This window comes from Vanacampus margaritifer, chromosome 5, assembly GCF_051991255.1.
Source record: "Vanacampus margaritifer isolate UIUO_Vmar chromosome 5, RoL_Vmar_1.0, whole genome shotgun sequence".
Lineage (NCBI taxonomy): Eukaryota > Metazoa > Chordata > Actinopteri > Syngnathiformes > Syngnathidae > Vanacampus > Vanacampus margaritifer.
This window is the reverse complement of record NC_135436.1, coordinates 14,697,703-14,723,435: the sequence shown is the minus strand read 5'-3', so window position 1 is coordinate 14,723,435 and position 25,733 is coordinate 14,697,703. Positions and strand designations below refer to the sequence as shown.

Here is a 25,733-nt window from a genome sequence, read left to right as displayed (position 1 = left end):
GGAAATCATGCAATTCAGACATAATAAAGCCGAACAAACGATGTTTACTTACTATTTTTTCACTGTCCACTCGTTACCTCCATGAAGTACAGTTGTGTGTGCGTAAATACCCCGTTGCATTATGGGGCGAAAAATGACAACCGTAAATCATGCATTGCAGACATAATAAATCGTAAAAGTTACAAATAAACAATGTTTTTTTCTACTTAATTTTCCAACGAATTGGTAATGTGGCACAGCTGCCTAAAAAAACGGGGGTTTGTTTTCACTCGGTATGCGCAAACCCTGCAGCATTATGGGAAGGTATGCTAACTTTGTAACATGTAGCCTACAAGTACGTTCGAACATATTTGTGAGTATGTTCAAACGTATTTGCGAGTATGTTTGAACATATTTGCGAGTAGGTTCGAACATATTTGCGAGTATGTTTGAACGTATTTCAATACGTTCAAACGTATTCGACCAAAAACGGTGACTCCCCATTGGCAGCTCTACGCTTCCGTAATAAAGCAACATACAACATACATTGACAACGTTTAAAAAACACACATTAACAGAAAACTAAAAAAAAAAATTAAGAGTAAAATATTAAGAGTAAAAAATAAAAAAAACTAGACGTTTTTAACCTGAGAACAAGAAAAAGCAAAAGGCAAATGGAGAATTAATTCATTTGATACTTGCTGAACTGAAATGAGCTTTCATGAGGATTTGCAGACATCTCACATATACCTCAAAAGCTATCAAGTCCGTTGTGCTGCCGTCAGGCCTCTCTTGTGCTGAATTGAAAGGGAATTCATAACACAACTCAAACGGGACCAAAAAATTACATTTCTCCCCTATTCACTGATTATTCATATTTTTTCCGAACTAAGAGCATGAGCTCTAAAGGAAGGGGCGGGAAGCGGCTTTGTCGTTGATTTATATTTCATTAATCACGCAAGAAATTTCCAAATATGATCGGGTTGACACTTTTGGAGGAAGGGCCTTTGTTGTCCTTTCAGAGAAAAGGGAAATGGCATCTTCAGGTTCAGTGGCGAGTTCAGTTTCGTCATTTGACTAACTGGTTTGAATACAAATATTACACTGTGAAATCCTTGCATTTTCTTTTTTTACTGTGTTGCTGTGATAGTATAGGCCTTGTGATATAATAGGGTTGTTTGATTGCAGGATTTTACTGTAAAATAGGAATTAAATACTGTAAAACCCAATGATGTTGTATATTTTATACAGGTATTCATTGAGATATTACAAGGAAAATTAATTACAACAAATTACAGTAAAATAATACTTTAATTATTGTGAAATCCTGTTTTACTTTTTTTTACAGTATATTCTTTTTACCCGCCTTTCTATACAATAATTGTAACATTTTATTTTATTTTTTATTTTATTTTTAGCTCCTGAGTAAATTATCGTATAGTTCAGTGGTTTTCAACCTTTTTTCAGTGACCGGCGCAAAGCATTTCTGGTTGAAAGGAAGGAAAAAAAGGGTGTTTTTCCATCATTGATTTATTAAACTTTGGAATTCTATTTGTATTTACATGGCCTCTCTTGAACTATTTGGAAATAAAAAAATATATAACTAAAAACAAAATAAATAAATACTTTAATTATAAATAAAGATTTATGCGCATAAATCAACATAAAGTGTTCACCTTTGGGATTATAGTAAAGCTCTGTTTTCAAAAATAAATAATTAACTGCATTAAAAAAAAAAGTTTTCAAGTAATTGACAGGTAATTCTAGGTGAAACATATATATGACTAGTTGGGTTAAACCATTCTGGTATGGGAGAGATGCTGTTTTTTAGGGCATGGAAATAGAATTTTATGAATTTATATTTTTCTGAACTATTTACATAGACTATACTGTACTTTTTAAATATATTTTTAAATCTCTCGTACCCCCTGGAATATGGAGGACCAAAAGTGCCAAAATTAAATAAATTAATATACCATTAAGCACCTGATTTGTCACCTTGCTCACCAAGTCAAGGCAAATCCATTTCAGAATAATGAATTGATGCAGTGTGAGTAGCTAGTAAACGCAATTCGATAGGCTGGGTGGCGCTATTGACCTCAATAGACGCGTTACTATTAGACTCAGATTTACGCTCTCCTGAGGTGGTTTTTGAGAAGTGTTGAAATGAAAGTCACTTTTTTTTTCGCATTTTCTGTAGTCATGTGACCCCGCCCGGTAAAAGGAAGAAAAGGAAGTTGGAAGTACAGGGCCACTCGCTTTTGTGTCGAAATTGCTTCCTGAGGGGACTCTATACACGCATACTATTCATTCTTGTGACGTTGCATGAGGAGCCGCCTACAAGAACTGATAAATCTCGCGAGAGTCGAGGCGGGACATTACGAAAACTACGTCTCAAAAGCAAATCACTCTTCAATGGAAACACCTACAAGTCAAAACTGTACTTTAGCGAAATAGTAGAAATATTGCTTTTATTTTGATGTTGGTTTCGCACAACAACAAGTCTTGATCACTCTATATCCACAAAAAAATCCATCACGTAGCCGCAATGTTTCTAACCTCTTCAGGCCGAAGCAGTCGATTAGACAAGATTTGAGTGAATCAGGCTTTAGCCCCGCCCACTTACTTTGACGGGCGAGTTTGACAGATAAAATAAATTCACGCTGCAACACAGGACCATTAAATAAATAAATACAGAAATAATGATATGTATATTTACATATGTAGGTAATTTAATTAATTAATGACATTTATTTAATGATTGGTTTACTTCATTCCATATTTAATTAATAAATGACACATTTGATTATTTCATTACATATTTGTTTAATTATTGGTTTATTTAATTCCATATTGAATTAATAAATGACACATTTAATTATTTTATGACACATTTATTTAATGGTTTATTCATTTATTTAATTTAGGCACTTTTGGTCCTGCATACTGGAGTGCCTTCACGTACCCCCATTTGAGAACCACTCATGGTATATATAACCTATAAATGCAAGAGAACTTAATTGAGTCATTCCTCAGTGTCAAGGTCTTACCGAAGCAGCAGCACAGACCCTCAAAAACACGCTGACACTTGACACGCAGAGTTCAGTAAAGCTTGATGTGCGCGCGCCCACCCAACTTAGTTGGCTGAAGTTTGACGTACGCGCCGGTTGCGTGCAGACAAGCAGACAGAAGCTCCAAAGGCGCTGTAAACTATGCAGGATATTTCTCCAATACTGAACTGAATTCACTGCTTTAGGCGCGATAAGACGTCCGGCGCCTCCGCTCGCATGTGTCACCATGACGGGAACTATATTACACTCCACCTGTACTTAGTCCGAGTGCTTTGTATGCTTCAATCATCCGAGGAGGTGAATACGTTTTGGACCAGGACCTCGCGTGTGTGTCCGTGTGCGTTTTTGGTGCGCGCCACGCGTCAACAAGTGGATGGAAACTTTCTTTTCATGTGCTTGGAGCGAGTAGTTCTAGATAACTGTACGGTGTGGAGATTTGGCCAGTTAATCGTCTTTTTCCCGAGTTTATTGTCGGCATGAGTGGACCAGTAGTTTTCCACATGTGCGTGGTGCTTTTACTTTTACTGAGCGCGGGAGCACTGGGGAGAGCTCAGGTTTCCATGATCAAAGTCATCAGGGGCAACATCAGGAGAGATGGTAAGATCACTTCTTTCATTAATTATTTATTTATTCATTCAGCTATTTTTGGACTGTTTATTGCTTCTGTATCTTAAAATACACAGCACACCCCCCCCCCCAAAAAAAAACAAAACATATCTTGACCTTTGGAAAGCTATTTGAATATTCAATTGATGCCCAATTGTCAATACAGGCAAATATGTAGCATACTAGTATGCTATTTGTCCACTAATAAGACTAGAATTCCCTGCACTAGTAGAAAGACTACGTTGCATTAGAAGACTGACTGTGACCCTATAAGCATATTTTCCTCTACTGCCTTCCACAGTACTTCTGTGTTTATAGGACAATTACATGTTACTAGGGAGGCAAAAAGTGGGCCTTTTGGTTACACTAGTAAGGCCAAGGAGACTACTAGTGTGTTGCCTACTATTTCTTTCACTTTTTTTGAGTTTAGCAGAACTTGAATGCTTTGATTACACCAAATATATTTTTTTGATACATAGTTACTTAGAAGCTTTTTGTTACAGCAACTCATTTATTCTCATTTACTAACTTATAACTGTTATAAAACCACTGGATTAAGTTGACAAAAGTCCAAACCATAAGTACACAGTGTTCTCACGAGGGTTGCAGGAATGCTGGAGCCTATCCCAGCTGTCTTTAGGAAGTAGGCGGGGTAAACGCTGAAGTGGTTGTCAGCCAATCGCAGGACACACACAGACAAACAATCTCGGGACAATTCAGTGTTCAATTAACATACCTTGCATATTTTTCGAAATGTGGGAGGAACTGGAGTACCCGGAGAAAACCCACACAGGCACGTAGAGAACATGCAATCTCTAGCCAGGAAGGATTTAATCTCACAACTTCTGGACTAGACATGTTAACCATTTGGCCACCATGCCGCCTGCTATGAGCATATGTTTATAATCTAACATAAATTCTTATTAATTTAATTAGACCAAATAAGAAACTGAGAACAAATTACCATTTACAATGTCAACCATAGGGCTCAAATAAAATTACAAATTAATAAGTAAAATAAATGTTTAATTTTATAAGTTTTTAAGTTACCCCAAAACTAGTATAGTTCAATTTAATCAAAACTTTTTAGTACAAATTACTCATAAAAGCATACAAAGTTACACAAACTTAAAAAAGTTAAGTTAGTAGTAGTTTTCATAAGACTTTGACTATTGTGTACTTAATCTATTTGATCATTTTGAACGCTTGGGTTTACAGTGTAGATGGACTATAGGCTTGATATCATATCGAATGAATGCTCAAATTTGTGGCTTTCCATATACCTATACCACACAGCTTATTTATTCATTGTTTTAGTAGCTTCCCATCTTTAATTGATGATTAAATATTCATGATTTCCAGTGACTGGCATTAAAACTAACAATTTGCCTTAAAGTATGACAAACATTTTTATCCAGCTGTTGATCAACAATAATAATAATACTTAGGGATAGGCAAATACCAATACCAGGTATCGGTATAGGTGCCAAATTCAGCCTTATTAAAAGGAATCAGTATTCGTAAGCCTGCCCTCTTGTGACCATTTTATGATCAGGAAGTAGTAATTAAAAATGAGAATAATAGAAAATTGCCAATGATTTCATACAATTTTAAGTAAAAATGCTATATTGGGATAGACCTGTATAGGTTTTTCACTTTAAAGTTATCTGTAATAGTTTTTTTGTTTGCTTGTTTTTTTGTTGGGGGGGGGGGGGGGGCGGTTATCAACAAATTATCTTGATATCGGTGACTAATCAAGAGTTGAGTAGGCTACTCATACTGGTATCGGTCTGAAAAAAAAGTGGTATTGAACATATCCCCCCAAAAATTATCATTGTGAATTTTGACAATTGTGTAAATTGTCAATGAATTGCACTTTTGCAATGGAGTAAAAAATAAAAAAATAAAAAATAAATAAGGACCACTAAATGGCTGCAGCCATCAGAGGCACTGTTGAGTCAGTCTCATGCAGCTATGTTGCTGTCTAAGGAAGTACAGTACAGTACAACATAATATCATCAGCAGAGAAGTTGAGCCATAAATCCGAGCAGGTGCACACCATGATTATTTTTCATGTCATCCCCAGGCTACGGTTGCACTGTAAAAAAAAACAAAAAAAACCTGTAATATAACAGAATTTTACTTTTTTTTTTTTACTTTTTTTTTTCTGTATTTTAAAAATAGCATTTACTTCACAAAATAAACTGATTTAAAATTTCAAATGTAAAATAACATGAAATCACTGTAACTGTAAAAATACACATTATTTCTGTTCTTTTACAAAAAAAATCCATTAGAAATAGCTACATATATTGATTGTTTTAATACGTTCACAAATGTATCGTAATGTCACAAATATTTGCCTGTTATTTAATAGACTAAAATGTAAAATTCGACTTTACCCCCCCCCCCCACACACACACACACACACAAAATAAAGAAACATTTTTAAATTTTACCATAATTTCTTTGTGAATTGACAATTTTTTTAAAGTAAAAATAACTACAATTTCTGTAATGATGGTAACATTCATTGTATTAACATTTATTTTGAAAATATATCTAATGAAATATACACTGTAACAAAAAAAAAACGTTAAAAAAAACTAACAAAAAAAACGGTAATTTTCCAGCAACTGGGGCACCAGAAAAATACTGTGAAATAACAGAAAATTACTTTCTCGTAAAAAAAAAAAAAAACTTAGTAGAAAGCTTGAGCGGGTGAATAATACGCAAGGCAACAATTGGACTCATGAATGCTGCCTCTACTGGAGAATCAGCACTACCAACTATACATTTCATGAGATGCAAAATTAGAAAATACCAGTGGCAGCGTAGATCAGTGGTAGAGTGGCCGTCTGGTATCCCTGAGGTTGTTGGTTTGATCCACTTGGTAAACTGTGAAGTATCTTTGAGCAAAATACTGAACTCCTATGCATGTGTCATCAGAAGTTGAGTGACAACCGGTGGTCAAAATGTAAAGCGGTTTGAAAGAGGTAAAAATGCTATACTGTATAAATGAAATGCACTAACAGTAAACTGTTGCAATTTTAAACCCAATATCTAGTTGTTGTTGTTTTTTACCAGTTATTGGCCATGTTTTGAAAGATTAATCACATTATTTTTTTTGTCATATACTGTTACATTGCATACAATCTTGTCAAAATTACAGTTAAAAAACATGCTTTATGGAAAAAACAGCTTTTACAAGAAGGTAATTTTCTGTTATTTCACAGTATTTTCTGGCGCCCCAGCTGCTGGAAATGTACCGTTTTTTTCCGATTATTTTTATTTTATTTTATTTACAGTATGCGCTATAGTAGCTTTTACTAAACACGCAGAGAAGCACACAGACAGCTGCGGGGTTGCTTTTGGCAGGGAAACATGAAAATACCTTAGTTTTAGATTTGAACCTGGACAACAGCCCTGAGGCCTTTTCCACCTTCTACTCCGGTGTGTTTATGAAGAAACATAGAAGCATTTGCATAGCCTCCGCACTCAGTGCTCTCTGCTTAGTCATGCATTAGGAAAAGCCCTAGAGCTATGAATTTTCACATTTTCGAATTTACTTTTGTGCCTAATGGCATTTCTCACAAGTAAGGGGGCAAATGGCAACAGAAAGACTAATGCTCTCCAAAAATGTAAACAATGCGAGGACTGCGTTGTGCACTTTACTTCACAAGCTGTAAGTATTATGACTGGCACAATGCAGCATATATCAGCTTGCAATCACATCACCACTTTTGTGTGGCCTCTCAAGGTTTGATTGATATTAAAGCAAAAAGGTGGGAACAAAATTATAGTATCATTAGTGAGATTTAGAGTGGAGTTAAAGCTGTAATACATATTACATATACTATATTTAGACTCCCTTATGAATATTTTTAATCCATATTTAGATATTTAGACACATTTTTTTTATTGTCCTTTGTTATGTTTTAACAAATTTTTCTTCAGTTCATCACCAAAAACTCATGAGTTATTCCTTGACAAAGTCTGGGGGAATATATCCTGTATATAACTGTATCCATCCAATCAGCTATATTCATTTTTATTACTACAAGTTGTAATCTGATATTAGGGGTTCTCATACTTTTTTAATGCACTGCAGTATTTAGCATAGCACATTTATGGAGCATGTTCTTTCATTTTTGTTTTGCCTGCAGTCGTATTCAATTTTGTATCGTATTAAATATTAGTTGAATTAAAGAAGAAAGAAAAGTCTTGTACTTGACATCTTGCAAACTCCTCTGTGAATTGGGAAGTCCCTGTGATGATGTCGTTAAAGAGTCATTTGTTTTTGTGCTCAGACACAGCTAACATCATACTAGGCCAAGTGGACGCCTGCGCATAATTTTGCTCAGATGTGTAGTTTTAGGTGCTGTTATTTTCAAGTAATTTTTTTTTATGTTTTTTTATTTATTTATCCAGTGACATTTATCAATTCATATTGTGAGCTTTTTAAAAATGTATATTTTTTAGATTTTCTTGTGCCAAGGCTATACTGCAGCCTCGATAGTCACTTTGATATTATTCACTAAAGAGATTATTACAGTAGGCTCATTAGTCTTACACCAGGCACACTGAAAAATACATATGCCCATACTGTAATTATATTTGGCAAACATGTAGCCGGCTCTACTTTTGTGAGTCTTGACATCTAGGTACAAACAATTTTGTCCACTCGTGTATATCCTGATATACAAAGTGTGTCGGAAAAGTTCCAAGACTAATGTCACAAAGATTTATTTCAAAAAACTAGATGTTTCCCCATTTTAAGTAATCCCTTTAGAGCAGGGATATGCATCTTAAATGGGTTAACATTTTTCATCAGTGCTACTATGGAGAGGTCACATAGGACCACACACTTTCTAACCAGATGTATGACAAAAAATGCCAATGTAAATGATAGACAAAATACGTGCCGGCCCACAAATAGTGAAACTCCACATGTAACTGACGTACATTGGCAAAATTGGGAAGAATAAAAACTCAGTTTTGCGTTTGTTATGAAAAATGGGGGTTGTGCCGGGGTCGTCCACTCCCACCCCAACCCCCCCAAAAAACACTGCAACTGACTTTGCGTACTAAATCCGACTTCTTTTCCAATACTATATAGGTTTCATAAAGGCTCCCTTATAGTTTTCTGATTTCTGCTATTCTGTCGTCTTCCTTATCAGTAGCTTTCCCTCTCTCAGCGCTATCTTATCAGTCTACGCCTGACTACATATCGCTCCATCTCTCCAGATCCTCTGCTTTCAATCTTCCCTGTTCTCATTTCTTTCTTTATCATCACATCTTCTTCCATCTGCTTCAGCTTTTACCCCGTCATCTCTCTGAGCTCTTATAAGGTGGCAAACAATGTCAAAGACCCGGGAACAAACCAAAGGAATCTACACAGAGAAAATAAACCTTTTTTTATGCATATTTAATTATGGAACATCTGTGAGAGATTCATCGCATGTTCCTAAAGAGCAGAGATACTTTCCCCATTTGCTCATGAATTCATTTCCTTGTTAACTGCAAGTCTGTGCCAGCTGATCCTAATGACCAATGCCATGCCCATATAAGGACATGGGACGTGATTAAAAACAGTACAGTACTTTTTAAATCTTTTATTACTTTTAACTCAATTTTATGAAATATTATGAGATTACTGTATCAATGACTAAAATATTCAGCCATATTTCTTAGTTTATTCCCCCCCCCCACACTTTTACTTTAATAAGAATATTAAAATTAGAGAAAAAAAATATTATACATTTAGAACAGACATAAAATGTGCGATTAACCGTGAGCTAACTATTGAAGTCATGTGATTAATTACAATAAAAAAAAATATCACCTGACACCCCTAGTAAAAAGTAGTCTAAAAAATAAATACTCAGGAAAGCACAAAGTACTGAAAAAACTATCATACTCAAGTACAGTAAAAAAAAAAGTATTTGTACTTTGTTATGTCCCATCTCTGTGTACAGCAACACTGGATCATACAGTAGGCTAAGAATTGGGTTTTCATGCAGCTACACTTCAAAATTGCTAACATTAAAAACTGTAATTTTGTTAGAACACATTACTTGATTATGTTGCTCACTCAAAAGTGCATAAGCTTACCCTGATATGGTTCATTCACATGTGCAAACATGCAGCTGTAGCGCAAGTGCTGCTATATTTTCTTGGCATGATATCAGAGAGTGTGCTGTCATGGTCCTTGACTACTTCTGAGAACACTGATAATATGCATATGCCTACAAACAGACACACACACACACCAACCACTCACATTTTTAATAAAGTCAAGTATCAAAATATGTTTGAGCAAGTTACTGTGAGAATCCATTTTGTAAGTCCACTATGATTTTGGCATCTTCTTTTCCATGGCGTTTGCCATGTCACTAACAAAATTACAAGTGTTTTACAATGGCTTTGAGTGAAAGAATCTCCATTTGACCTTTAAATCAATGACATGACCTCACCTTGAGGGCCATGACAAATGCTATCAGGACTTCTGATTGTATTACTCTAGACTATTGAATGTGATGAATTGTCCATGGTGTAATGTCTGTAAGCTTTGATGGACGTTTTCTCTTGGCATCATCGGACAGCCATGACGTGTTTGCGTCAAATTCATCATCGTTTCAAACGCAGCTGCAAAGTCTTTCCACATGTCGTGATATGAAACTCAAGGGTGGGAGCGGGGAGGAGAGACATTAAGATTATTGGAATTGTTGAGTCGCAAGACAGCGGACATTGAACTACTTCACACCCTCCCAAGTGGACACGCTCACAAGCAAACACAATTACAGGATCTCCCTTCGAAGGAATCCCCTAATAATTATTTGGCATGCACACACATACTTTCCACACACAACTCACACAAGCAAAAGCAGCCCCACCTAAACATGTTTGGCAGTTCATTTCTTTCCTTCCCTGCAAAAAGGAAATCGGGTGGTAACCTTTTGAACGGTCGGATGGGAGGGTGTGTGCATGTTTCTGTGCAACAAGACAGAGGCAAGCGCGTGATGAGGTCTTGGAAGGCCAGTGGCGGAAGGTGGTGCTTAATATTTCTGCTGCTGTCAGGTGGAGGTAGCGGCTGGAAGTAGAGCAGTGAAAGTGTAGAGAGGGATTACAAGAGTTGGAGAGGAAAGGTGTTTAAGAAGAGATATGCCAAGTTAAAGGAGCCGGAGGAGTTGTCCTCTCACTTTTCCGTCCTGTCAGCATTTTTTTTTTTTAAAGGAACTCAGGGCAAGCCAAATAGACTCGGTATAAAAGGTGAGGTAGCTCTCCCTCTCTCACCCACCGGCTTTTGATCGGAAGATATGATGAAAAGGGATGATGAGTCATGGCGGAAGAGTCACAAATTAAAAGTCTAGAGTCGTCTGCCCCCAAAGTGACTCCCTCATCTCTTGACTGAAAATTATTTTAAGTAGCAGTGAATTATCTAAATGATATTCTGAAACATTAAGTTCGTTAGCCCATCAAAGGAGCGTGTGAGGTTGAAATGGTCTCTTCAGGTAATGGAAGGAAATGCTTTATACGGAGTCCAGACAGTCGACAAAGATGGAACGGAATCAGCCTTGGTCAACCTCTGATTTATTCAGATTAAAAAAAAAAAATCTAAATAAAATTATTGGGCCTATTTCGTTATCATCATACAAACTCTACACAGACATAAAGTAGAAAAGTAAAATAAAAACAACAGACACACACACACTGTGTGGTAATAGGTAACAATGCGGGACAAAGTCATTGCAGTCTGTGGGACCGAAAGTATCGATGGGAAAATGAAGCTTCATAAAAAACTTGTGATATTTTTTTACTCCTCTAAGTGGTGCCCTTGGTTTAAAGATAAAGGCTAGTGCAACAATATTGATTACATTTCCACTGCATCCTTAAACCAAGAGCACCATCTAGAGCAGTGATTCTTAGGGTCGCAAGCGCCATCTAGTGGGCCGCAAAGTAATTTCAGTTTTGTAACTGTGAGCCGCAACGGACTGAATATTTCCCTCCCACCCCGTGGAGAAAAAAAAATCTGTCCACACTGCCTCTAACCTTGACAGCAAGCTGAATTTTGAGAATCCATCTTATACTGCTCCCGCTGACCTTTTTTATGTCGGACCAATCAGACGTTGTTTAGGGCGGGAATGCAGCTCTGAGGAAATTAGGAAGCACCAATGCCAGGGGAATAGAACAAACCTAGCATACACGAATGGACGCTGCAATTAATTCTGTTCTCGCAGAATTACTCACCGTTTCCTTGTTGAATGTTGAACAGCGAGAGGCGCTTCGTGCATTTTTATCTGGTAAAGATGTCCGTGCTTCTTTTTTTTTTCTCAAGACGAGACTGAACGCGACATTTTCATCCGTTGCCGTGATTGGTCAAAACAAACGTGCACAAGATGTCACATCGTCCAATCAGCTCGAAGTACATGTATTGTACAGCAAGTCACTCCTTTCCCGAGCAAATCACCGTGGAGCAATCCCAGATTGATAATGTGAAGAAATCCCTTGAGTGAATCACAATTATCAATCTGGTCACACTGCCTCGTTTGTTTAAAAAAAGCACATCCACATAAACGCACACAAAAACGAAGAAGTTGATTTTGGAATTGTTTGCTTGTGGCATCTTATTGGGTGTCAGTCATTGATTAATGTCATTGACGACCACATTGTATCATGTTATTTGATAATGATTATATAAACCTTAACTAGATTTTGTTTAGTTATTAAATACAAACAATAATAAGTCAAAATAAATCATAATTTCTAAATGGGCCCCGGGCCAATTTTTACAGGAAAAGTTGGGCCCCAAGGTAAAAAAAAAAAAGGTTAAGAACCCCTGATCTAGAGCAATAATAAAAAATAAAATGAAGCTTCATTTTCCCATCACTAACTAAAGACACACTCTATGGCTTTTTTAATTGTATTTTTTATTTTATTTTTATTTGGTGGCGTCTCTTTTTATGTGGTGCGTGTGTTTGATGTACTAACGGCAAATACACTCTTGCCGTTGATTGGCTGTCACTGACTGAAATACTGACAGAGGCTTACTGATTAACGATGCCCACCTGAATTTTAGCAAGACATGCAGGTGGATGTTAAATTTTCAATAATGACAAGTTGTCACCTAAAAGGTTGTATTTAAGTGAAAGCTATGCCATGATTAAGACAATTTGATGATATTTAACAATATTAGTTAATTCATCCCAATTACAAGACATAATGGCATTGTTATGTATTGGTACTACATATCAGTGAGGACTCTTTCCCAAAAATGTGGTATGGGTAAAACCTGCATTCTTATACTTGTTAATGCTGCGAGAGCAGTGTAAAAGGGGAAAGGGTGAAGCCACAAGAGACATTTATTAATTCAGGTGGAGTAGAGTCTTGGCTGAAGCACCTGACTGGCATTAGATACAGAAAACAGAGTGGAGCAGCTAAATTGGATGTGGAAAAAGAAGATTAAGGCTATAAGGAAAGAGCGACAGAATGGGGGAGTTGCAAGAAGCCATGGAGAAGATGATAAGGTCAGACTATGAAAGAGAAGATAACATGTATAGGTGAAATATGGAAACAGGAAAAGAAAGGGGAAGAAGTAATACAGCAAATGGGGATGGTTAGATTGCAAAGGAAAATCATTTGTGGCCAAGAGTTTGAAATGATGGACAGTGTATCAAAAACAGGAAAGAACATAGAACCACCCTGTTCAAGGTCATGGACAGGTGATTGGTTCCCAATCAGTCAGACTCAGATTCACACCACCAGCCCGTGAGCCAGAATTGATCCCACGCTGCATGAAAGTCAGCCTTGCGAGCCACTACATTATCATTGACCATATCCTCCTTGATTATAAAAAAAAATAATCCAGGGAATCATTACCATGATTCCAAAACACTTTCAGGGTCAAATTAGCACAGCCCAAGCACAGACCGCTTAAACATGAAAAGAATACCCGACGTGATGTGTTTCCGTAAGGCATCCAGCGACAGGGAGTTGGCAGAACAGCTTTAAATGGCTTTGCTTCATAAAACTAACGGCTTCATTACAATGCCACTGTAGTTGCAGCTGGTGTGTTAATTACACTGATAGCCCTCTGGCAAGGTGGAACAGGTTCTCTGAGGGGAATGCAAGGGGAAATAAAAAAGGATCCCCGGTGAAGCTATTCAGCTTCTATTTAGGCTGAGCGGAAGGCCATGTTATTACTATTAAGCTGCAGACAAGATTTTATGCATTGAATGCATTTCGACATCTCACCTTTCTGTTTAGGTTAACAAACAGAAACGAAAACTGCTAGTTTTGGGAAATTTTGTTTTACGTTGCAGTGCAAGTTACACAATGTTATTATATATTAAGGGTGGTAGCTGCATCATTGCTCATGATATCTCAGTAATATGAACTTTTCCTTTGGTCGACTTTTCCTACTGCTCTTGCAACCGTTTAAAAAAATGTTACACTAAGGTACACATCAACACAAGTGGAATCATTTTCCCATTGAAAGAAGCAAGGTGAAGGCAATAACAAGTACAATACCGGTTAACTAAGCAAAAAACAACAACCCAGCATTTACAGTTGAGTGCATACAGTACTCTCACTGCTTCAACAAAATTGTAAATGGCTTGATATAACTAAAAACAATCCATAGAATAGCTTCAGTGAAGGAGAACAAAATGGGACAATATCACTACTTTAGGTGCACAACACACCCCTCCTCAGGAATCCATCCGCCACCTGAACTGACATCATCTTCTGCCAGGTGAAAAATTTTATTTGATATTTGCTGGGAAATGTATCCATCATTCAAACGGATGTTTTAAAATGCAACTTGGCACCTGATTCAGGGCAATGTTCGGTTATGCTGATCAAACACAGATTGGGCCCAATGTAGTGTGACACGTGTAGTGTGACACCTTCAACGATCGGTCGATCGGTCGCCTGTTGTCTGGGACGATTCACGACCATCGCGACGAAAGTCTATGTGACATACCTACGTCGTCGTCCTTTTGGTTCCGCAGCATTGACCAATAGCAAGAGGGAGCGAAACGTCAATCACACTGACCAGCACATTCTAGCTTTTTATTTATTTATTTATTTATTTTATATATTTATTTCTCCCCTGGATATCTCATGGGACTTGGCCAGAGAGTTGAATCCGGAAAAAAAAAAACGCTGCGGCGCTGCTGCTTGAGCTCATATAGCGCACGCATTGTGCACATTTGTTGCCATTTAATATGAGCAACACATACTCTAATAATACCAAAAGTCACATTATTCTTTATTTTATGGACGGTAACGGTGGATATTTTGTTGTTTGCTCTAAAGCCTTTGTTGCTTTTCTACATTGAGAAATGTATTATAAAAATGATCTATACTAAAATAATGTATTTTACACATACAGTAAGTTCAGTGTTTAAGATGCCTATCCCTGATGTACATAATAGAATAATATTTATTTTTTTAATTTGTTCTAACACATTGTCGAAAAGACCTAAAGAAACTCAATGGGATTGTGCAGAATGTGAGTGCACACAGGTGAAGATGTTTCTCCGGCAACACAATAGAGCCAAATGGCTTCATTGGCTGCTAAAAATGGAGCCGAAAGAATCGAATGGCGCCGTCATGTTTCTGCTAGCAGGGCTAACTGAGGGTGAGACACACGACAAATGCCAGAAGTGACACTGCAGAAAAATGAGAGCAGAAGCCACTCACACCCCAGGAGATCGGTCCCTGCTGAAGGAAAGAGATAAACACGTTTGTGTATTTATGCCGTGTGTCTTATGTGTGTGTTGCGTGTGCAAGAGGGGGACTTTGACAAATCCTCTGGTTCTCAGCGAGTGCTACGTCTTTGTTATTTTGACAATGGTGCTCTGACACAAATGAAAGAGATTCTTTCTTTCCCCCGTCAAAGGCTTTTTATCTTGCCTTCTCTGAATGTCAGCGTTTCTCCACATATTTCCCACATTCTCCCACTTGTGTATCCCGGCATTTCTCCATCTGTCTCCCCCCGTCACTATCTCTGTCTCCTCTGGTCTTCATTAGCCTCCTTTCTCCTGGTTTCAGCTCATCGTTAACTCTCTCAGAAGTTGGTGAGTATGCAGGCTGACGAAGGAAGCGGGATGTGGTAGGACAGTAAAAGTGCGGTTGTGAGATCTCAAGGGGAAAAGGGTGAAAGATGATGACAGAGTAGTTAACAGACAGGACCAGAATTGAAGATGAGGAGGAGCAGGTGGATATTGATGTGCTACTGTTGAGCCTTCAGCGAGATAAGTGATCCCAGCGGTGGATAGGTCAGATACATACTGGCAGTCAGAACACTGACACGCACGCACACATATCTGATGTGAGCAAGAGAGCAGGACTTGTGTCAAAACATAAGCGTCTGCTCAGTAACAGAGCAAACATGCATCTAGCAAACATCATTCAAGTTGCCCTTAGAGTGAATGGACTTGAAAAAAATGTGTGTTAGCCCATGCACAGAGAGAAGCAAACAGAAAGCGAGAAAACTTTCTAGTGAATGACATCAATTTATATCTATTGTATATGAAGCCGGTCAAACGGTGCACACACCTTCAGATAAAAAAAGGGGTTGTTTATTTCTCAAAAACGCTCTCCGTTATGTTCAAACAACACTAGCAAACATGGCGCTTGTGTAACAAAACTAGCAAGCGAATTTGTTTTCTAAACGCTGCACAAAGCGGTACACAAAGCGGCAATGGCAACTCTGGAAGAATACCCCCAAAAAAATAAAATACATTTGTGCATTAATATCATCTAGTATCATCTACTAACAGATAGATAACTACATATTAATGACATTTCCTTACCGAGACAATCAAGTAAATGCTTATGTGGCCCAAAACGGCTTCCTCGCCAACCAGTCTATGCTGAAAAAGTGAAAATGTCCTTCTCTCGTTCTCCTCGAGAGACATCAAGCGCAAGCAGGAAACAAACAGACTTCCGGTATAACTAGAAATAAATGGGGAACTAGCACCACCCATTTACACAAACAGGTATTACATTGGTGAATTTAACAATGTTTTTTTTTGTGTGTGTCTCTCTTTTTCACCTGGTTACATATATATCAAATTAAGTATTACAGCTAATAAAACAAATCCTATAGTTGCTGACCAGCTTTTTGCATGACTCGGCTAATATTTTTGCCCATTCATCTTTAGCGATGAGTTCTTCTTGTCATCGCCCTGATCTTTAGTTCCTGCCACAGATTTTCTATTGAATTCGAGTCTGGACTGTCTGAGCCACTGCAAACTTTTTTTTCTCCATTTTTTGTTGTACTTTAAAAAAAAATAAAATTATCCATGAACCATTTCTTAACCGATTTTGCTGTGTGTTGTGAGATTTTGTCATGCTAAAATGCCCACATATTCAAAGTAGTTCGAAATGAAATCAAAACTAACTATATCAAAGAAATCTAAAACTATTATTATCTTGGGTGTGCTGAATGTCAGAATGTTAGTAGGCCTACATTCACAGTCATCAGGTTCTAGGTTTGAATTTAAGGTCAGGTGTGCGTGGATATTTTTTCGTGTGTTTTTTCTCCAGGTGCTTCATCCCACATTCCAAAAAACAGGGAGGTTATGTTCACGGACTCTAAATTGTCCATAGGTGTGAATATATGTGTGAATGTTTATTTGTCGATATGTGTCCTGCGCTATAGAAAATGTATGGAAGTATAAACAGCAGAAACCATTCCGCACATATGTGCCTGTGTGTGTTGTGCATTGCAGCAATTATTGATTGTTCTCCTTAATGTTGCTGTTTAAACTGCAGTAACTGTCAGCAGGAGCCAGATGCTCCTGTATCAAGCGTTGCTGCGTACTCACACTACACTACGCAAATCATGCTGATTTGCTTGGCCAAGTTTATACCTCTCCTGTACAATCGATACATATTGACTTCAGTGTACTGAATAACACACAATGCCTTATATACACCCTCTATTCATAACATGTACAATCTGTTTCAATACGTTAAATGAGCTATATCAAATGATCTACCATTACAAAAATGATAATGCTCAATTTGATTGAAACTATGAGATAGGTGTGAATGTATTGTTGTGAATAAACGAAATGCTTCATGCTGTGAGATGTTTCTAATTTGGGATTCAGCTGCACATGCTGCATGCTGGGATGCCGCCAACTTCGCCCTCCCATCTTGGGGAGTGATGTCAAAGTCAAGGAGAGAGATTCCTGTTTTCAAATCCAGCCACTACCTTGAGTTGTGTCAGTCAGCTAAAGATGTAAATGTTAAAGTTGATCGTTGACAAAGTGTTATCCAGCTTCAAAAATATTACATCAAATTTGAAGAAACATTTGGCGTTTCAGTATTGTACTTTCAAGCTTGCAGAAAATGTCCCACAACGGGACATCATACATGTACTTGCATCACTCATGTTCTGTCCCTTTCAAAATAGATTTCATTCTGATTTGCCTATAGTCTCTCCATATGTTCTTGTCTTTCTCAGTTTTTCTCTTCTGGTCATTTTGAAGAAACCAAATTCATCTTGATTTAGTGAAATAGATGTCAAGGCTCGAAATAACTTTTTTCTCTGAGGAGCAATTTTGCAACTCAATGATGTAATTTTAAGAGCAAATTACTAAATTTGAGAAAGCAGTTTTTTTTTTTGAAAGACCTGAAGCGACAAACAAAGGAAGCGAACAGAAAAGTAAAGCTCTCTTTACCAGCGGCCGCCTCTGATGTTGTGTTATTTAAAAAAATAATAATATTCGGAATAACGTGTTACGGGTACATCGAGGTAGTGTTCAGTGATTTCCATCTCATTTGGCAGCTCTGCATTTACCATTAGCATTCACAGTTTTAGAATGTGTTTGTTTCAGGCGCAAAATGTGACACCTTCTCTTTGTTTATACGCCAGAGGTGGAGAACTCATTTAACCTGGGCTTGTGTCAACTCGAGTCACCAATTTCATGACTTGCGACATGCTTGGCAAAAACTTCTGGAAGATTCCACTTGACCTTGACTTGGCATTCATGAGACTCATAAGAAAAGACTGCATCTACTTCATTTGCATGACTTGCGCATTTCTGCTCTGTAGTTTTATTATTCCATGTGTGCAGGATTCCCCAAAAAATTTGATCAGTGTAAATATTCAAATTGCTGACGTGTTAGAAATATGGCTGCTAGCATCGTTCAGCCACAGTGTCTCCACTGACCTGTCCACAGTGCTGACTTGGTAAGAGTTAGTCCCATCCATTATTCAGTTATCTTAGCTAAGGTGTTATATTGGAACATGTCAAAGCACCATACAGGGAAATGTTGAAATTCAATAAAAGATACAGTATGTACAGTATAAACTTGTTTTCTTTGACAAATATTCAGAGTTAAAGGAGTGTTATTTAGTTGTATTTGATATTGTGTTGATGCTTTATTAGGTCTAATTCGGCTGTGTAGTTAGAGGAGACCAGGGTCAGTTGTAACACTTGCAATTGCTCCAATCAGGAACAAGTTAGGAATCACCTGATTCACTTTGCACACGTGTAGTTTAGTCCTCAAAATTTGTGAATGAAAGCAAAATTTTGAACTCAGTTTTTCGGGTGATATTTTGTGATTACGTAACCTGCCTTGTAGTTCAACTCATCAAGTGTATATCTTGTTAATGATGTGTCCGTTTAGCTATACGTATTTCATTCATATCGTGGTAATGTTTTGACTGTTAGCTCTAAACCAAGCTAGTTCATTGCTAATGCAGTCACGGCTAGCTGAAACAAACTTGCCTCGGGTAAGTTGTAACACTTATAAATTATACAAATTGCTTAAGTTGTTGATAACCATAAAATTTACTGTTGTATACATTATTCAACCAAATTCATGTTGTGTCCTTTAACAGATGATTCATACGATGCTAATTAACCTGACAACAATTTGGGTTGCCGGAGAGGCTGTTGTAGAAGCAAAGTGCAGATGCTAATGTCATTCAAGAGACCACTGAGACACACTCGTGACGATATGAGGAGCAGATAAAAATGCTCCTGAATCATTGAGAGTCATCTTTTTTCAGTAACGTTTCTCCTCTCCCTTTTGACATTGAAATGAACAAAAACAAGCGACAAGGAGTGACACGGCGTCACAGACACGCACACATGCTCACAAAGCAGATTGTATCGTTGCTTATTTATGAGTCTTCGACATGTTCTTTGGTGTGGCTTATCTAATGGTTTGAGCTCTCGTGAGTATTTGAGGACGTTGTTACTCAGCAGTATACATGTTTCTACTGCTCATGACTTTTTCTTTTCTTCGCACCTCCGTCCTTCCTTATCTCACTCAATCACTTGCCCTGTTTTACTCCTCCATCTGACTGTCCTTCACCTCAGCCAGGTTGGCTTCCTCATCCTTTTCTCAGTTTTTGCATCCTGCCAGCCTGTCATTTTGTCCGGTCTGTCTTGTGGCTGTCTGTCAGCGTGAGGCTGCAATTTGTGTGTTTGCTCATCATCTGATTGGAAAAGACGGCAGCTCGTTTATCATGCTGTTCCTGGACTGTGCCAGGGGAAACCTTCAGAGGCAGTTTGCCAGTTAGCAAGGCATAGTTCAGCAGTTTATGAGATTGCATTGATCCTGCTTGCAAAATATGTCCTTTGGCTGCCGTTCAAGTTTACCACAAATAACCTCTTACGCTATCACTTTAAACATTACTAGCTGGCATACCTGGGAAATTACAGTGTCTTTAATATTTGTGCTCTTCCTAAATTGTGCCAAAACCTCTTCTTGGTCTTGGTCTGTGAGAACCATCCCGACGCACAAGTCTCTATTGTAGTTAATAGAACCATTAGCAGCATTTATTAGCTGTGGTGCTGTTAAAATTGAGGGTTAGTGTTATATAGGGACATATTCTCATGCTGTGCAAATTACTTCATTGTACACTATAGTGTTCATTCGTTCGTTCATCCTCATATCCTGTTATGTAGGAAATGTCATAAATCGAGGTCCCCTAGTAGCGGTAGAGTCGTATTAGCAGGATTTATATTGTGTGGTCTGAAAAATATGAGAGGAATATCTATAACGTTATAGTGATTTGCATTTAACAAAACATCTTTGAAGTATTTTCCTCCTTTTTTTGCTGGGGCCTCATTGCCTCATCTGCCCCAGCAAGAAAAGAAGAAAGCCTTCAGTAAATCTGTCTGTGAGTGTCCTGAGTCAACAATGTTTTGATCCCTGGTTGTTTATCTAACCTCCTCTGTCTGTGTCACAGGACATCCCTTTGTCTGCCTCCAGGAGAACAGACATATACACGCACACACATGATACCGAGATCAATGCACACCTTCCACATATTATATATTGTTAGCCACATAGCATATAGCATCGCAATTTGAAATGCCAAAAACTAAATTTATTGCAACTAGGGGTGTTACAATTTTTACTATTACAATTTTTTATTGTAATTAATCTCATGCCTTCAATAATTAAATTACGATTAATCGCACATTTTATATCTGTTCTAAATGTACAATAAAATAAGTTTTTTTTACTGTTGTTAACAAAAAAAGTGGAAAAATATGTTAACCTCATAGGAACATGGTTTCATCTTTTAGTTCATTGGTACAGTAATTTTATAGTAATTCATAAAATTGTTTGAAGTTAAAATTTAAAAAAGTATTGTAATGTAAAAAAAAAACGAGTGCAACATTGATTTGTGTTGAGGTCATTATCTGCCACTAGATGGCATAATTGCATTTGTTAGACATTGATGACAGCTCAGCGCATTTTTCTTTTCATATTAAGAGCTGTCTATTTTTTTAACATAAAGTAAATTGTAAACTTCTGCACCTTTTTAAAAATGTAAAACACTACTTGACTCCAGTGAGAGGGTAATTTTGATGTGAACGTGTCTGCTGTGTTGTGACTGAAATTCCTCCAGAAAATCGAGTGTTAAATAAATGAGTGGCATTAAAGGAACTTTGATTTAACTCGATATCAACGCGATAATTTTGACACCCCTAATGGCAACATATCTCTTAGGACTGTGTTTTGGGTCGGGTCATGAGATCAATGTGCTATGATGTCAGTTACTTAATACAGTTACTATGTCCCTTATGATAATAATGTTTGATAATGATGTATTAGCCACTCTTAGTTTGTCTAGTCCTATGCTATCCCCTTATGATGATAACATAGTCAGTTGCAGTTGCTAGGGTCCTCTAATCATCATTTTTATTTAGACTATTTCTTGTCACTCTTATTTTATTATTTAGGCCTTTATTCCGGCAAATGGAATTGTGCATTGCATCTTCTTTGTTCGCTGTGGTTACTTTGTACTTTTGAGTTCTGCATCCAGCCTGCTCAAGGTTCTTAGTCAAGGTTTCTCCATCAAGTGTTTTCTTAGAGGATATCTGAATCCAGCCCTGCTCTCTGTTGTTACTTTGTATTTTTCTATATAAAGACTCTCTGTTTCCCACCTCCCGTGCCTTGTTTGCATCTGGGTTCGATCTCCCCACCTCGTGTGACAGAACCTTATATTTGCCAATGCAATTTGGGATCTTCTACATGATCCCAGGGCTGTCTTGGAGGCAGTCACAAGAAGGAGTCATGCCATATGATCCCTCAAAGTGCAGTTTTTGAGGTGTGAAAAACACAATGTTACACAGGATGGGCACATGCACACATTTGCCATGCACTTAAATTAAACAAAACGTGGCTTTTTTTTTTTTTGGGCAGTTGCCAACCTCCTCAAAATCATCAGCGCAATCAATGTATGCCATTACTTAGTAATACAGTGTATTTGTTTGCCTCTTCCACTCACACTTCCAAGTCCATCACTTGAAAGTTCATTTTGTGCTCTGCCAAATGTTCTACAGAGAAAATCCCCAGAGTGCAAAACCTATTTTAAAATGATATTTGTTGTTTTATTATGTTAAAATGACTGATCAGAGTTGTTGATTTGTTGATATTAGATAATAGAGAAAATCTATGCAAACGTGAGCATTTAATGTCTATTTAATTGTTGTTAATGAAAGACATTTCTTGAGAATCTTCGGCCAGTTCCTCATATGCATTTTGTTCGTGTCAGCCTCGGTTTTGGTTACATTCCTCATTTGTCTTAATGTGCTGCTAACAAACAATGACTTGGAACACATCAAATTAAACTACGTACAATAACGTGACAATCACCTTCACAAATTGAATTCAACAAACTGAAAGTTGTGGAATGCAAATGTGGCAGCTATGCAGTGTCCATCTGAAGCACCATTATGCACATGCACTTTTCTATCATCATGTGAACTACATTGCTACTGTATAAATCATACATATCCAAACCCCAGCTGGCCTGACACACAAGTGATTCACAGTTGAATAGTTTCTTAGCCTGCCTAATGCACTGGTCGCTCCCACATCGTCCATCTTTCAACATGCACTTCTCTTCTGGAATAATTCCGAGATGCATTTAAACACATTTTTTACTTTACCATCATTAAGCTGTGTTCCATTCCAGTGTATACAGTCTCCTTTTTTTTCCTGTTCTCCTATAGGAGGCGTTTGGTTGTTGTTAACTGCTTTAAAGGGATGCTTGACTCATTGAGTCATTTGCAGCAGTAAGAAGATAATATTTTATCTAGAATGAATGTGATAACTTCATTATTTTTCATGAACAATTAATACCTTTAAAACCTCCTTTTGCCACTTGCTGTCGACTGAAGATGACATCACCCGTGCGTCGGAAACAGATCACGACTATAAAATAAAAACCAAATATCAAAATTTATAGAAACATGGTCTACGTATATAGAATTTTTTAACCTAATTCTGGTTACTTAATTCTGTCTGTTAGCGAGAGCCACTACATCGTGATAACTTACATTGATGTTTCTGCATTTGGCAATTTATTATTATATTATATTATTAGTATGGGATTTTTTTTAATGGGCTTTAGGTGAACTGATGAATACACACACGCTCGCACGCACGCACACACATACGCACATACACATGCTCACCCACATACAAAAAAATATATATATATATATATATATATATATATATATGTGTGTGTGTATATGTATATATAATTTTAAAAAAAATTGGAAAAAAAAACATTTTTTTTAATTTTATTTTTTTTTTAAAAAGGAGAGCAATGATGATGTCAAATCGAATGAACAATACTGAGCTTTCCTTGGAAAAAAAAAAAAAAAAAAAAAAGGAAACAGATCACGACCAATCATGGCTCAGTTTGCTGACCAAACCCAGAAGATGTGAGCCGTGGTTGGTCGTTGACTCGTTGCCTATTTACTCACCACGCATGATGTCATCTTCAGTCGACAGCAAGTGGGAAAAAAGTGTTTTTAAAGGTATTCATTGTACATGAATAAATAATGACGTTATTAAATTCTGGACAAAATATTAACTTGTTACTGCAAGCAGGGGCTCAATGAGTCAAGTATCCCTTAAAGCTCTGTAGAAAAAACAAAACAAGATCTGATCAAAATTTCAAATGCAGAGGTAAAATCACTAATCATTGTGATAGAGAAGTAGAGAACGAGAAAAATCATATACGAGACAGAACCCACTATCTCTTTTGCTTCCTCTTATCACAGAGGAATCAGAAGAAGAGGCATTACGTGGGTGACGATAGTGACCAAAGATGACACCTATGACATGCAGTGTTCGTCCCAAAGCTGTGTGTGCGTGTGTGTGTGTGTGTGTGTGTGTGTTTCCCTCTCATCCCTCCGTGCTTGTGTGAGCGTGACTGAGAAGCAAAGGAGAATATTTAAAGATGATTTGTCATGAGAGAATGGCAAAACAGTGGAGCCAGCACAGACCTTGATAATCAATGCACACGCACACACACACACACACACACAGGACTTGAGCTATCATTTAGCCGGCTGGAAAAGGCTTTGGTCATTTATTTCTCTCTGGGTGGAAATTGTCTGTGGGTGCAAGAACAGTATTGCACATCAGAATCTGCACTTTTGCAGAAAACCTAATCTTATGCAAACAGATAATATACAATGTACACTGTAGAGTGTCGGACAGATGTGCACAAACCCACTATGCACAACCTCCTATAGTAGCACACAGTGGATGGCCTCACTTATGTGGCTAATTGGACATGTTTTACATAACACAGCAAAATACGGATAACACAGAGAAGACATGGACGAGCACAACAAAGAAAACAAATCATATATAATTAATATAGAATATACGCATATTTAATGATCACTGAGTTAGTGAGAAAACTATCCAAATCAATCCCAACAATTTAAAACCATCTACTTCCTCCTTGTGGATACAACATTTTGTTGAACATCCACACTCTCACACTTCACCACTCCTATGTTTGGTTTGGTGCATTTTCTTCAGAGCTGTTGATAAGAGTGTGATTGGCACTTGGATCAGAAATAGACCTCAGTGCTACAGATTGAAGAACATCACACTCCAGCAATGAAGGTGGGAGAGACAAGTTTCATGAGTGAGAATTTACCCACCTGCATCCTGACAAATGTGAAATAAAAAGTTCTGGGAAATGTATGTACAAATACAAATATGAATGATATACAGTCATGCAAGACAGAACAATGCTTAGATTAAAATATAGTTTTTATGTCAAAAGCCTGAACCATGAAATATGTGAGAAAAAAATTTGATTCTTTGTAAATAGATTATTTATTGGTCCTTTTGAACAAAAAAAAAATGAAAATCAATTTCCACATATGACTTTTGATCTGTGTCATATTTGATACATCCGGTCATAAAGATTTAATTTCGTACATTTATAACTGTCAAAAATATAATAATAAACAGGCATATCAGATATATTAGTATTTCCCAAATCAGAAAGAACATTTCCCATTGTTAATAAGTAGCCTATAGTGTATCTGCTATCATGCACTATTGGGATTTGAGAAGTCCACCAAAGTAACTGGAAACAGATACATTTTTTTACTAACTTTTTGGGTAACAAATTTTTATTTTGAATAGTGGAAAGCCTTAAAACATTTTCTGTTCTTGCTCAGGCAAAGGTGTACTTTGCATTTCTTACAGTAGACATAGGCAAATTGGCCTGTGCAGGACTTGCATCTCTGTCGTGTTTGTCATTTTGGG

General features: G+C 37.3%; 1 protein-coding gene across 2 annotated transcripts in view; it reads left to right on the top strand.

The window, feature by feature from the left end:
- Positions 1-3,166: 3,166 nt before the first annotated feature.
- Positions 3,167-25,733, top strand: part of pdgfd (platelet derived growth factor d) — a 45,230-nt gene continuing 22,663 nt past the window's right edge. For both annotated transcript variants that reach the window (XM_077565031.1, XM_077565030.1), the window contains exon 1: positions 3,167-3,647. In XM_077565031.1, the coding sequence (XP_077421157.1) occupies positions 3,527-3,647 (121 nt within the window). In that variant the 5' untranslated portion in view covers positions 3,167-3,526. The remainder of the gene's footprint in view (positions 3,648-25,733) is intronic.